Source organism: Bubalus kerabau, chromosome 5 (assembly GCF_029407905.1).
Source record: "Bubalus kerabau isolate K-KA32 ecotype Philippines breed swamp buffalo chromosome 5, PCC_UOA_SB_1v2, whole genome shotgun sequence".
Taxonomy (NCBI): domain Eukaryota; kingdom Metazoa; phylum Chordata; class Mammalia; order Artiodactyla; family Bovidae; genus Bubalus; species Bubalus kerabau.
Window position 1 is genome coordinate 43,326,165 of NC_073628.1, and position 15,022 is coordinate 43,341,186.

The 15,022-nt window shown below is 49.3% G+C and overlaps 1 protein-coding gene across 3 annotated transcripts in view; it reads right to left on the reverse strand.

Annotated features, from left to right (window-relative positions):
- The window catches only part of ME3 (malic enzyme 3), a 218,055-nt gene that overhangs the window by 1,765 nt on the left and 201,268 nt on the right, over nt 1-15,022 (reverse strand). For all 3 annotated transcript variants that reach the window (XM_055581563.1, XM_055581562.1, XM_055581564.1), the window contains 6 exons: nt 8,811-8,908; nt 8,420-8,533; nt 5,988-6,093; nt 5,245-5,387; nt 4,595-4,768; nt 67-165 (listed from right to left, as the gene is read on the reverse strand). In XM_055581563.1, the coding sequence (XP_055437538.1) occupies nt 67-165; nt 4,595-4,768; nt 5,245-5,387; nt 5,988-6,093; nt 8,420-8,533; nt 8,811-8,908 (734 nt within the window). The remainder of the gene's footprint in view (nt 1-66; nt 166-4,594; nt 4,769-5,244; nt 5,388-5,987; nt 6,094-8,419; nt 8,534-8,810; nt 8,909-15,022) is intronic.

Below are 15,022 nucleotides of genomic sequence, written 5' to 3' on the forward strand. Positions count from 1 at the left end.
CCCCCTAAAGTCAGACAGAGTTGACGAATGCCGCTACCCATGTTAAGGGGGTGAGGAGTCCCTTACTTTGATGGCGATTCTCAGAGACACGTCTCGGATGGTGCTGAGGGGCGGGTACAGTCTCCCCTGTGACAGATGGTGCTCAGAGACCTCTTGGGCAATTTGCTGGGGAGAGATAAGGGAGAGGAATAAGCTGATTTTCTGCCTTTCCAGAACAAGCCCGACCCAGTACACTGGAGACTCACCTTGCCCCTCACAGGTGGCCAGTCACTTCAGTTTCCACTGTTGTCTCACCACCTTGTGGCCCTGGGGTGCTTAAAGCGTAGGCTTACAACAAGGACACACCCTTTATGTCCTCTGAGACTAGCTGAGGCTTTAAACAACATGAGGCGCTCTGAATTCTGAAGGAAAATCACTAGGGCCAAGATGAATAAACTAGTGACTTGCAGAGCAGCTGGTAAAGAACCCGCCTGCCAGTACAGGAGACGCAGAGACGTGGATTTGATCCCTGGGTCGGGAAGATCCCCTGCAGAAGGAAATTCCGACCCACTCCAGTATTCTTGCCTGGAGCATCCCATGGACAGAGGAGCCTGGCGGGTTACAGCCCCTGCGATAACAAAGAGTCGGACATGATTGGGCCAACTAAGCACGCGAGCACAGAGCAGACTCCGGGACCCCCCTGGCTGGCCCAGACTGTTGCCTTGGGACGCCTGAGTCCCTTGCTTCCTGAGCTCCAGCCCCTTCCACATGCTTAGGAGCATCCTGGGCATCCATCATGACCGTCCTGCATCTCTGTATTCAGGGCTCCTTGATTCGCTGTCCCAGCCCTGGCCCTGGTGAAGACTAGCTGCTTGTCCAGCAAGTGACCCCACAACAGGCAGTACCAGCTCCCTGCATAAATGCTCCGAGCCTTCACCCTGGGACGCCCTCCCTGATCCAGGGCTGCTCTCTGAGGGGCAGCCCTCCCCCGCAAGCCTCTTCCTCCTGCCGGGGGCCTGGTGCTCATCCAGCCTTGCAGAACAGCCTCTTTGATGTGGCTCTGAATCCACCCCCACCCCGCCTTGTGTCAAGTTTAAATCTGGGGAAAAGCCACATAAGAAGTCTTGTGTCCCGGAACAGACCGAGAAAGGAGCTAGTCTTGCCTCAGAGTCTGGCAGACAGGAGGGACGTGGGCCACGTTCTCATGCTTGGCTTTCTCCTTTCTGTTCACTCAGCCCAGCCTTCACAGAGCCCTGTGATTCGCCAGGCTTTGCGCTAGGTGCGGAAGGCCATGGCGAAGAAGCCAGTCTTTTCCTTCCCGGAGGCTGGCGTCAGTGGAAAATGAACGATTAGAGTGACGGCAAGGAGAGGGGACAGATAGGCACAGAGGAGGGCAGGGCCCAGCCCTCCAGGGGCCCCCCTGGTGGTCCAGTGGTTGAGACCCCATGCTTCCAGTGCAGGGGGTTTTGTTGTTTAGACGCTAAGTCATGTCTGACTCGTTTGAGACTCCATGGACTATAGTCTGCCAGGCTCCTTGTTCATGGACTTCTCTAGGCAAGAAGACTGCGGTGGGTTGCCATTTCCTCCTCCAGGGGATCTTCCCAACCCAGGAATTGAACCTGAGTCTCCTGCATTGGCAGGTGGATTCTTTACCACTGAGCCACCAGGGAAGCCCTCTAATGTGGAAGACGCAAGGGGATGCAAGTTCAATCCCTGGTTGGGGAACTAAGATCCTATATGCCTCATGGTGAGGCAAAAAAAAAAAAAAAAAAAAAAAAAACAGAAAATGAGGCAAGGCTGGTGACATGAGAGAGGAAGATGGAGCAGCTGAGGTAGAGGCAGGCAGCAGACAGAGAGGGTAAGACTGTTCAGAGAGAGAAGAACCAGGCGCAGACTCACTCTTTATAAAAATTAAAAAAGGCGTCCAGAAGAAAAGACAGAAGCTAAGACCTGAAGGGCCAAGTATGAATTCCTTGAAGAGAGGAGAAGGAATAGCACATGAAAATTCTTGGAGGAAAGAGAGAACATGACTGTGAAAAGGATGGATAGGCCGATGGCAGGGGGAGGGAAGGAGGGCCTGGGATGAACCACATGAAGGGGTTTGGACTTTCCTGGGAGCACCAGCGAGCCATATAAAGTCTGAAGTTTAGGAGACAAGAGGGCCTGTTCCCGGCTTTGAAGGATCCTCTTTGTGGAGCTATCGAGGATGGACTGATCAGAGGGAAGCAGGATTCCCAGGGATAGATCTGCAGCTAGAAAGCTCCTGCAGTGACGAGTTGGATTGCGGTAGGTGTGGTTGCTTCTAAGACGCTGGGCATTGCCAATGCTCTGCTGTGGCTTCAAGGCACATTGCCTGGGGCCCTCCTGGCGCACTGCTCACAAGCCAAGTGACCCCTCTCGGTGCCTGTTTCCTTGTCTATAACACAGGGATGATCGCTGTATTTTACCAGGCTGTCAAGATGACATGAGATAGTGCATGTAAATCTCCTAAAATACATATTACTTTTTATATAGAGAAATCAGATGCAACTGAAGTTATCTTAATTTAAAAGCACCCTTTTCAGAAAGGTAACCTGCCAGGACTTTGAAGACCAGACCGTCAGCTCCAGGGAGGCAGGGGCCTTGTGCTCATAGCAAGTAACTGAGAAGTAGATTGAGGAGGGGTTCCTGCGTAATTCATGGACACTATTCTGGAAACGATGGAGTGGAACTGTCCCACAGCACGAGGTGGGGGTTGGGCAGATGTTTCTGGGGGTTGTAGAGAAAGGCTCTGGAAACTGTGTTTCTGCACAACAGGGAGCCTGCTTGCAGGCCAACTCCAAGCAGGAAGTGACTCTTCCTATCTAGTGGGAGTTTCAGACAGTTCTGCCCATGCCACCAAAACACCACCACCACCAATCAGAGCAACCAGAAGAAATACAAACACAAAATACTTAGACAAGAGGGACAGAGAACTACAGCACAAAACCAGAGCTAGTGTGCACGAGGCTTGCGTGAGGCTGACGGGCCTCCAGGAGACATAGGAAGAAGGAACTTGGAGCGTGAAGCAGTTAGTTTCTTGTGGGGCTCATAGGAGCAGGACTGGTTATGGCTGTGTGGAAGCCGTTCTGTGTCATGCTGGTTTGGGGCTCTCCCCAGTGCCGTGGTGAGAGGGGAACGCAGACACAGGCCAGAGATCACAGTTGAGCCTTTGGAGCTCACTGGGGATGAATATATTTGATATTTGTTTATAGTTTTGAGAGTCCTTTGGACTGTAAGGAGATAAAAACAGTCAATCCTAAAGGAAATCAACCCTGAATATTCACTGTAAGGGCTGGTGCTGAAGCTAAGGCTCTAATACTTTGGCCACCTGATGTGTAGAGCTGACTCGTTGGAAAAGTCCCTGATGCTGGGAAAGGTTGAAGGCAGGAGGAGAAAGGGGCAGCAGAGAATGAGATGGTTGGGTGGCATCACCAACTCAATGGACATGAGTTTGAGCAAACTCTGGGAGATAGTGGAGGACAGAGGAGCCTGATGTGCTGCAGGCCATGGGGTCAAAAAGAGTCGGACACGACTCAGCGACTGAACGATGACAACAACATAGTTTGGATTAGCTTAAATTTCCAACAGAAACATTTCTATTGCCGTGGTTCCTCAGAGTGAAGATAAATGTGAAGTGCCTGGTATTTAGTAAGCGACTGATAAATGTCAGCCACTGTAACTGTTATTAAAAACCATTATTTTGAATGTGGGCTGTCATTCTCAATGAATTCTTTCATTGTTTTCACCGTGCCCAGTAAAGAGCCCTTCTGGGAGCTTTTCTAGTAAGGCACCTGGAGCAGGTGGACATCCATGTCTGTGCTCAAGATAGGCCAGAGCAGGCCAACCCAGCCTGCAACCTTCCTTATAGAAAGCTGCCCTGCTGCTGCTGCTGCTAAGTCGCTTCAGTCATGTCCAACTCCGTGCGACCCCATAGATGGCAGCCCACCAGGCTCCGCTGTCCCTGGGATTCTCCAGGCAACAACACTGGAGTGGGTTGCCATTTCCTCCTCCAATGCATGAAAGTGAAAAGTGAAGGTGAAGTCGCTCAGTCATGCCCGACTCTTAGCGACCCCATGGACTGCAGCCCACCAGGTTTCTCCGTCCATGGGATTTTCCAGGCAAGAGTACTGGAGTGGGGTGCCAGTGCCTTCTCCGAGAAAGCTGCCCTAGTGGGGCTTATTTTGCTACCAGTTACCAGTAATGTGGCCAGCACCCACGGTCGGAAGAATCAATTGCTTGTCATGGTTCATGAGCCCACTGTTTGAGGTGGCTTTGGTGGCATTTCTGTTCTTGGCAGGCACACGGGTACTGTTGGGAGGCAGGGAGTCCCGCCAGGTATGTCCCCTCAGTGCCAGGGCCTCCTGCCAACACCCCCTCCCACTGACTCTTCCTTATCCCACTTCGCGCCCCTTAGAGCGTGTGTTTTCAGAGACGTTCAAGCCTCAAGGTGATCTTGAGAGAAGCTTGACATTGGAGCCCTTTGCGGGACCACTGAAGGACTTGGGGGGCAGGAAGTAGCAGAAACAAGACAAGGAGTCTTCAGGGAGCAGCGTAGGCCCTCCCGGGAGCATGCAGGAGCAGGGAACAGGGATACCTCTGCTGTCAGGAGGAAGATCTCATCCGGGATGTGCCGGATCCCGCCGGCAATGACTCCCAGGGCCACGCCGGGGAACACGTAGGCGTTGTTGCCCTGCCCCGGAAAGAAGGTCCTGCCATCCTCCAGAGTCACGCTTGGAAAAGGACTTCCGCTGGCAAAGATCCCTCGGCCCTGGGGGCGGGAAGAAAACCAGAGACGGAGCTTGGAGACGGGTTGCGGGAGTGATGGTGGCCTAGTCTGGTCTCCCGAACGTTGACCCCTCTCCGTCTTCTCCCGAGTGCTCGGCATTCTGCTGAGGATGCTGCGGGTGCTAAAAGCAGGCCTGTTCATCTGACCGGAAACCGAGCTCCCACCAGGCTCCCCGGCGGCCACAAAACCAACGGAAGGGGAAGGCATGCCTTTCTAACTTGTCACCTCCCCAGAGAGCCAAGCCAGGTGTGCAGAGTCTACCAGCACCTCAAGTTCTGGTCAAAGCTCTATGTGAGGGAACCCTGAGCACCAAGGCATAATGGTAAGAGCCGTGGCTTTGGAGCCAGACCTGGGTTTGGGGGCCAGCTCCATTGTTTTCCCCACCCTACTCATAGGGTGACTCATAGTCACTGTTACTGTGTCCTCTCAGCCTGGGGCAGGAAGCACTCCCCGCTGACCTCGGTGACCCGGTAGCACTTCTCAGCCGTGCACTCGGCCTTGCTGGTGGGGTTGCTCAGGGCAAAGATGATTGGGTGCTCGTGGAAGGAGGCCATGTCCCTCAGGATCTGCTCCGTGAAGGCTCCTGCGATGGCAGCAACACCTACGGGGAGAAGGGGGGTAGTGGGGATGCCTACGCTTTATAAACACCCCATTTCTCTCCTGGTGGTGCTGGCGGGCAACTAGATACAGCGCAGAAGGCTCAGGAGTCTTGGGGGATGTCATCGGCCATGGGGACAACAGAGGATGAGAGAAAAGGGTCTTCCTGCTTGAGCTGGCTGAAACCCCCTGTTAAGTCCTAAGGGACCACTGGTCTGTCCCAGGCCCCTGGGCAGTGAAGACACACCTGTGAAGGCATTCCTGGCCACTGGCTTCTAGAGTGGGCTGCTCCCCCCAGGAGAGGGGTGATGCCAGGGTCCCCTCCAAGGAGCTCATTTCATCTTGGTCAGAGAGACCAGCCTGCGTTTTTCCACTCTATGGAGTAATTCTGCATCATGAAGCCCAGCATGGTGCCTCCGTTCTATGGTTCACATGCAGCAATAACTCAATAAAAGTCAATAACTCAATTAAAGCACTGAATTGGACGTGAGGGGAAAGAGCTGCGTCTCCACGGGTTGCTGAAGCCCCCTTGTTGAGCCTCAGTCTCCGCCTGCAAGTCAAGAGAATTAGCTGGGCTGAGCAGTGGGCTGCCCCCTCCTCCTACCTATGATGGCCGTGGGCTTCACCAGCCTCACCACCTCTTCCAGGGAGTTCACTTCGGGGTGGTCCTGGGCAAACATCTCCTTCTCATGGTTCAGGTGGCTCCTCCCCTGCAGGGAAAGGAAGAACACGATGCAGCTGTGGTGGTGAGAACCACCGGGTAGGGTGGGGATGTTCCGGAGACTCTTAGAACCTTTCCCGCAGAGCCCTGTGCTTTGGGCTGAGCTGTCAGAAGTGTTGAGGCCCGCCCTCTAGATTGGAACCTAAGATGGAACCTAAGGATTTGAAACATGCGTGTTGTGTGTGTGTGTGTGTTTCTTTAATCCAAACCACATATGGAGAATCCAATAAAGCCTTTCTTTGAGCTGCTCGGGTCGTGGCTTCCTAGGCCAGGACTGAAAGGCTTGGAGGAAACGCCTGAGTCTAATTGAGACTCTTGACCCCGAGACACACAGCACACAGGCCCCGTGAGGGATGGGGGCCCAAGTCACCCAGCATCAGGGTGTATTTGACAAGAGCCATCAACCTCCCCACGGGGTCTCAAGGAGTCAGACACACGATGGAGTGACTGAACTGCAACTGAAATTAACCTCCCCAGTGCCTCCCTGGTGGCTCAGATGGTAAAGAATCTGCCTGCTGCGCAGGAGACCCGGGTTTGCTCCCTGAGTCAGGAAGACCCCCTGGAGCAGGGCATGGCAACCCACCCTAGTATTCTTGCCTGGAGAAGCCCATGGACAGAGGAGCCTGGCGGGCTACAGACCATGGGGTCGCAAAGAGTGGGACATGACTGAACGATTAACACTTTCTCTTTCATTAACCTCCCTATAAATAAGAATAAGCTGGGATCCAGAACTGGCTTGCAATGGCTGGCTGCTCCCAGTGAGCTCGAGATTCTTTCCACTTCTTCCTTTACAAATTTTATTGGAGTCTAGTTTATTTACAGTGTGTTAGTTTCAGATATACAGCACAGTGATTCAGTTATACATATGCATATATTCATTCTTTTTCAGGTTCATTTCCCATATAGGTTATTACAGAATATTGAGTGGAGTTCCCTGTGCTGTACAGTAGGTCCTTGTTGGTTATCTATTTTATACCTAGCAGTGTCTGCATGTTAATCCCAAGCTCCTAATTCTTCCCTCCCTCCCATATTTCCCTCCCTCCCACATTTCCCCTTTGGTGACGGTAAATTTGTTTTCCAAATCTGTGAATCTGTTTCTGTTTTATAAATAAGTTCATTTTTTGTGTGTGTCATATTAAAAAATTAGATTCCACACAGGAGTGATATGTGCTATTTGTCTTCCTCTGTCTGACTTACTTCACATTGTGTTAGATTCCTTCCATTTCTTCACATAGGAGGCAGTGGGTCACAGGCTGGTCAAGGATGACTCCCCTGGGTCAATCGGTCCCACGAGAACCGGAGTGAGAATGGCAGTTCTGACAGACCGTGCAGGAGGGGCGAGCTCAATGAGCAAAGCGATGATGAAAGGTGGGCAAGAGCCAAGGGTGGCAGCCTGCGCCCGAGCCTGGACCACGCTCTGGAAGGCTCTGGGGCAGGAGGCGGGGTCCAGGTCCCGGTCTCCTCCAGTGGGAGTCTGCCCTGAGAGGGTCTGTGGCTGCTTCTGGGGGATTCCACTATTTTTGGCTGAGACCCTCTTGTTCCCATCTCTGTCCTTAAAAAAAAAAATATCTCATGGACACATCCTATGTTAGTGGAATTTGGGGAATTAAAACATGGAGCTCTGAGTGAAATCCTAAGGAAGGAGGCCATCCAGCTGGGCCCTCAGCACACTGAAGTCAGATACTGGACTGTCTCCCTTACTCATTCCTTCACCAATGCCTCAGATATCAATTATGTTCTTATCACATGCTGGACACGGATATCAAGACTTACAGCCTCACGGGGAGGGAGACCAGTAGAGGGGTGCCAGCCCCATAACGTGACAAGTGTAATATTAATACACGAAGGGCAGAGGGCAGTTTCCTCTAGGAAACTAATTGAGACCTAGATGTTCAAGAACACTGCTTGAAGGAGGTGACGGAAGACAGGGAGGAGACAGATGGGCTGAGTGGGCTTGTGGGAAAGGAGGTGGGCATTCGTTCCAGGCAGAGGAACAAAATATGCAAAGATGGGGAAGAGGGGGAGCATGTCACTTTGGGACAGCTGTGGTTTAATATGGCTGGAGGTGAGTGCAAGACAGGAAGCGGGGAGATGAGGCTGGGAGCAGGAGGCAGACACATTCGCACGCACATTCAAAGCTTTTGGACAAGAGTGGTTAAGGCTCCTGGGGGATGAGTCATTTGTGGAGATTGGGACACTGCTGTCCTTCTGCTCTCTATTCTGTCTGAGCAGTTTGCCCCCTGGAAGATCTCCTCCAGTCCCCTTCCACTAGTTGCAGGTCTCAGGAAAACTGCAGGTCTCCAGACTGACAGTACCTTGACAATGAGCCCCTTGGAGTCCACCATCCAGATCTTCCTTGTGGCCTCTGCTTTGGGTACACCTTCTTTCTCTAGGGCCATGACAAGGAGGTGGGCAATGCCCATGGCTGCCTGCGAGGTGGTGTTCAGACAAAAGGCCAGAGCTACTCAGGATTTATCAGACACTTTGCCAAGATCCTCCCTTCTTCCCCCACTCCTCCCAGGAGGCCTTGTTAAGTCCCTGCCTCGAGATACCCAAATGGTGGGGCCCAGGTGGGTGCAATGATCACCATGCTTCTGGGCTGTTTCCTCTCCTCTGGAGCCCAGAAGGCGTCCCCTCCTTGTTTCTCCTCCCCGTATTCTTATTCTCCTTCTGGAGCGACTGTAGAGAGCCCTTGGTGGGACTCACCTCACCAGCACCTTGGAAAACAAACACGTGATTGGAGAGCTTGTTCTTGGTGATCCGCAGAGCAGCCAGGATCCCTGCCACGGCCACAGAGGCTGTGCCTGCAACAGAGTGGACTGCGATGACCGTCTGGCCCCCCAGCCCCACCGCCAAGACCCTTGGCAGAGTTCTCCGTACCTAGAACCTGTGATGGAACAAGCAGCTTTCCCTCGCCCTCAGAGTCAAGCCTGTAGGATGCAAGTTGTCCAGCAACTCTCTTTCGCATAATCCTCTGCATCAGGGGTGTGTCGTAGCTCCAGTGCTCCAGAGCAGGTATTAACAAATATTGTTGCAACGAAAGAGAGGCAGAGCTGCTGAGGGCGCAGATCCTTCAGAAATGAAGGTCTGGGTCATCTTACTAAGGGACACTGGCAAGCTGAGGTCTTGTCTGAGGATAAGAAAACATGGCATGGGAGACTGAGGGAGAAATAAATAAACATCAGCCATGGCTGCATGACTGGTTATAGAAACGAGGGATGTATTAAATATGCAAATTTTCTTCCTTGACTATCATGTGATTTAATGATTCATATTAACTAATTTATTCTCCCTTTTTCTTCCTCGTATAAGTTTTGTTGAAGGTTAATTCTACAATTCAGCCTTTAGATAACAGAGTTTTCAAATGTGACTGAGTTGGAAGAGTAGTTAATCTTGCCCAGATTTGGGTAGTGTGACTATCTTCCAGATATAAATATGTCGTTTGGAAAAAAAGTGCACACTGTCAGAGTTGAGAGTTAATGCTTATTTGGGGGCAAAAATAAGGACCTTAGCCCTTTCAAATAGCTCTGGGAACTACTCGGAAGCGATAAGGGGGAGGTCAGTATACATGTGATTTTAGGGAAGAGGGTACTGCAGTCAAGTACATATTTTGGCAGGAAGGCTGCTGCTAGTCACAAGGTTATTCCTGGTCACGAGAAGCGGATGTCTCCACTAATGATTTTATGCTTTTCTAGATATGACAAGATGCAAGAAACTGGGTTCATAAAATCTCCTGAAAATACCTAACTATCTGAAGGCCTGTTCTGCCTGTTTTTCCCAGGGCACAGAGGACTCCATCCCTTATCACTGCCCTGAACCCCTTTCAGGGTGTGTTGAAAGTTGACGACTGCAGGGGCCAGCGACTTCATTCTTGTTGAAACAGATGATGAGCGACATTCTTTAGCTGGTAAACAAAACAACTGTAGAGAGACTTTGCCTCTCCCCATTTCAGGGAGAAGGTAAGAATGTCTGCACCGGTTGGAAAGATAGTTGCATTTTATTAGGCATTTTGTTAGAATTGTTTCTATTGTCGTCTGAAAGTATCAATGTGTAGAATAGGTGTGCAAGGATGCTGAACAGCCAAAAGGGTGGGCTCTGCCAGTTACTGGATAATTGTTGCTCCTTGGTCTGCAAACCACTTTCCAGCCTTACCAGCTGGCTTTATGGCGGGCTCTGCCAATAGGGGGTGCCAGGGGGTGACCGAAAGGCTAAATGAGGAGGGAAAGAACACTTTTTTCAGCATCATCCCCACCTTGGAAGATTGCTTGGTAAAATATAAGACATTCAGTTAAATTTGATTTTTAGATAAACAAGAAATATTTTTTTTTAGCATGTGTTCCATGTTTAGTATAAATATTCTAAAAACTTATTTGTCTGAAACTCAAATTTAGCTGACCATCTGCATTTTTGTTTTTGCTAGATCTGGCAACTCCATTGCCTTGGTTTTGTTTTTACTCTTACAGCAGCAGTTTGTTCCAGAAGCAGCAGTTAAATCCAGTTTGCACTTTATCCACCACTTCTAGAACTAACCTCATAGCGCTCCCCACTGCATCTTCCCTATGTTACCCCAGCCTATGGGGGTGGTAGCAGATCCTTAGTATTTCTTCTTGGTTTTTCAGTTCTTTAATGTATAATCCACAAGTCTTTATGTCAAGTTTTCTCTGTTAAAACCACTGATTTGGATGCTGACAGAGTCACAGTAAAGTAACTGCAGCTGGCAATGCTAAGCATCCAGGATGATCAAAGAAAAGGAAATTCAAGTGGGATTGTTTATGGCTGGTTAAAATTATACAAATCAAAAAGAAATCGATATTATCTCTGGCTGGTGAGGGAGGAGGGAAAAGAGTAAAGTCCCAGCCCACATTCCATTCTAAAGAGCTACAATCCTTTTTGGAAAACTATTTCCCAATATAAACCAAGGCATAAAATGTTTTTGCCCTTTGACCTCATGCTTCTACTTTTGGGAATCTATGTATGAAAACATCCAAAAGGTATGTTGTAGGGTATTTATGACACTGTCACTTATAACACAGAATGACTGGAAATAATAAACATCCAACAAGAGTGACGTTTAAGTCAATTAGCTAATGTAGACACTTAGTAGGATATTGCAGCCGTTAAAAATGCTCCTTATGATAGCAACACAGAAAATGCTATCAAGTTAGTAACTGACAGCACGTATTGTTCAGAGTGCTTTATAAGTCTTAATGTAAAGACATTTAATTGTCTCATAATCATCCCCATTTTACAGATTGGGAAAGTGAGGTATGGAGCAGTTTGCTGAGTTGGCCAAGATCACATAACAGAGTGAACTCGGGGAATCAGGCTCTTGGGCTGGTGTTTTTAACCCCTAAACTATATTTCACTGAATTAGTTGGAAGGATGTGCGTGTGTGCTCAGTCGTGTCCAGCTCTGTATGATCTATGTAGCCCGCCAGGCTCCTCTGTCCATGGGATTGTCCAGGCAAGAATACTGGAGTGTGTTGCCATTTCCTACTCCAGGGACTCTAAATAAACACATTCACTCGCTGTGGAGATGCCAGGATTGAATCCAGGGCCTCATACATGCAAAGCATGTAATTAGTTGGAAGGAAGAGAACATTAAAGTGGTCTACATAACCATGATTCTAACTGTATCAAAATATACACACAGAATCTGGATGGCACTGTAAAATACTAATGGTTGCAGGGTGGGAATAGGAGTGTATTTTTAATTTTTGTGTCCAGTTTTCCACTGGACAGAGCAAGTTTTCAGCTCATCTAATTCTATTTCAGGACAGCCTTCTGCCTCCTGAAGAAAGGCAATGAAAGAATCCTAAAGAAAGGCAATGCCAAAGAGTGTTCAAACTACTGTACAATTGCGCTCATCTCCCACACTAGCAAAGTAATGCTCAAAATTCTCCAAGCCAGGCTTCAATAGTACATGAACCATGAACTTCCAGATGTTCAAGCTGGATTTAGAAAAGGCAGAGGAACCAGAGATCAAATTGCCAACATCCCTTGGATCATCAAAAATGCAAGAGAGTTCCAGACTTCTACTTTATTGACTATGCTAAATTCTTTGACTGTATGGGTCACAACAAACTGTGGAAAATTCTTAAAGAGATGGGTATACCAGACGACTTTACCTGCCTCCTGAGAAATCTGTATGCAGGTCAAGAGGCAACAGTTAGAACCATACGTGGGACAAACAGACTGGTTCCAAATCAGGAAAGGAGTTCGTCAAGGCTATATACTGTCACCCTGCTTATTTAACTTATATGCCGAGTACATCACGAGAAACGCTGGGCTGGAAGAAGCACAAGCTGGAATCAAGATTGCCAGGAGAAATATCAATAACCTCAGATATGCAGATGACACCACCCTTATGGCAGAAAGTGAAGAACTAAAGAGCCTCTTGATGAAAGTGAAAGAGGAGAGTGAAAAAGTTGGCTTAAAGCTCAACATTCAGAAAACAAAGATCATGGCATCTGGTCCCATCACTTCATGGGAAATAGATGGGGAAACAATGAAGACAGTGAGAGACTTTATTTTGGGGGGGGCTCTAAAACCACTGCAGATGGTGACTGCAGCCATGAAATTAAAAGACACTTGCTCCTTGGAAGAAAAGCTATGACCAACCTAGACAGCATATTAAAAAGTGGAGACATTACTTTGACAACAAAGGTCCATCTAGTCAAAACTATAGTTTTTCCAGTAGTCATGTATGGATGTGAGAGTTGGACTATAAAGAAAGCTGAACGCTGAAGAAATTGATGCTTTTGAACTGTGGTGTTGGAGAAGACTCTTGAGGGTCCCTTGGAAAGGAGATCCAACCAGTCCATCCTAAAGGAAATCAATCCTGAATATTCATTGGAAGGACTGATGCTGAAGCTGAAACTCCAATATTTGGTCACCTGATGCGAAGAACTGACTCATTGGAAAAGACCCTGATGCTGGGAAAGATTGAAGACAGGAGAAGGGGATGACAGAGGATGAGATAGTTGGATGACATCACCAACTGAATGGACATGAGTTTGAGTAGACTCCGGGAGTTGGTTATGGACAGGGAAGCCTGGTGTGCTGCAGTTCATGGAGTTGCAAAGAGCCAGACACCGCTGAGCAACTGAACTCAACTGAACTCAACTGAACTCTGCCTCCCGAAAGGAGATGTACAAAACATAGGACACCAGGTGGCGCCAGAGATATTTCATCAGAGGACCTCTCAAGGACCCTGCCTCTTGATGGAGCTTTTCCTCCTTGGATGTCAAGTATCTTTGCGGTTAAACCTGCAGGCTGAACAACAGCTTACCTGCAGAAATTCAGTGCTGGATGGAGAGCATGACATCCAACAATGGTACGGAGAGGAAACTGAGGCCAGAGAAGGACAGTGGCTTCCCCCGTCAGTCACCAAGTAAAGAGAAGTAAAGCAGGAAGTAAAGCAAAGTAAGCCCGCTTCCTGGTCTATGCAGCTCAGACAGCCTTTCCTGACTCTGGAGTTGAAGGCAGCAGCAGTGGCCTCCTGGGCTTTCCCTGGGGGGGGGGGGGGGGGGGGGACCTGAGAAGCAGGTGGTAGTGGAGGTAGAGGGAAGTGAACTTAGGTCGTGGACATAATTGTTCAGCTGTGACTCTGAAAGTGGTGGAAAACACAAAAGCTCGGGAAATCTGATAGAAAAGAGTCGAAAATGTCCAAAGGATACAATGGCAACCTCTCCTAATTGATTGCTCTCAGTGTGACCTTGGCTCTGTGCTGTGTATATGCTTGCCTGCATTTATTTGTTCATTTATTGTTTATGACAACTCTAGGAAATAGGTACTATGAGCATTCTTCCCTCCCCCCCCCTCAGAAATGAAAAGAGAAGTTCAGGAAAATAAACAGAGCCAGGAGAGAAGTGAATTCTCTGACCACTAGGCCTATCAAACCTCTGCCTCCGGTCTCTACACTTTGCCTTTCCTCCTGTTTCATGGATGAATGATCCCTGCTCTTAGCGAAAGCCACCTCCACGCGTGGACTGGACCTTACCATGTTTACCTACTCCAGGAGTTTGGTAATTCTCTTCCGTTTTCCTCCTCTGGCATCCTCAACTGCTCCCTTCCTAGTGGACCACTGCCATCAGCATGCAAATATGTCATTAAGTTGCCATCCTTAAAAAGCCTCTTCTTGACCCTATGTCATTGCCACCCCATTTTTTTTTGTTGTCGCTATTGTTTAGCCGCTGAGTCATGTCCGACTCTTATGTGACCCCACGGACTATAGCGTGCCAGGCTCCTCTATCTGTGGGGTTTCTCAGGCAAGAATACTGGAGTGGGTTACCATTTCCTTTTCCAGGGGATCTTCCTGACTCAGAGAGTGAACCCATGTCTCCTGCATTGGTAGGTGGGTTCTTTACCACTGAGCCACCAGGGAAGCCCACCCTGTCTCTTACTTCCCTTTACGGCCAAGTTCCTTTATAGAGCGTAATATACTCATTGTTGGCTCCCTGGTGGCTCAGATGGTAAAGAATCTGCCTACAATGCAGCAGACTTGTGTTCAATCCCTGGGTTGGGAAGATCCCCTGGAGAAGGAAATGGCAACCCACTCCAGTATTCTTGCCTGGGGAATTTCATGGACAGAGGAGCCTGGCGGGCTATAGTGGACGGAGTTGCCAAGAGTCAGACACGACTGAGCAACCAACACTTTCATACTCATGGTCTGCATTTCCTTTCTTCTCAGTCTCCCTGAAACCCAGTCCCGTCCAGCGACTCTCCTGTCTTGATGCCACCAGTTCCTCCCCCTTGTCAAGCTCAGGGTCAGTCCTTAGCCCTCCTCCTCCCTGACTTTTCATTACCATTCGATACTGGTGTTCATTCTTTCCTATGGAAAACTCTGCACATGGCTTCTGGACCCTCATGGTCATTGGCTCCCTTGCTGGCTACTTCTCATTCTCCTTTCTGGGATCT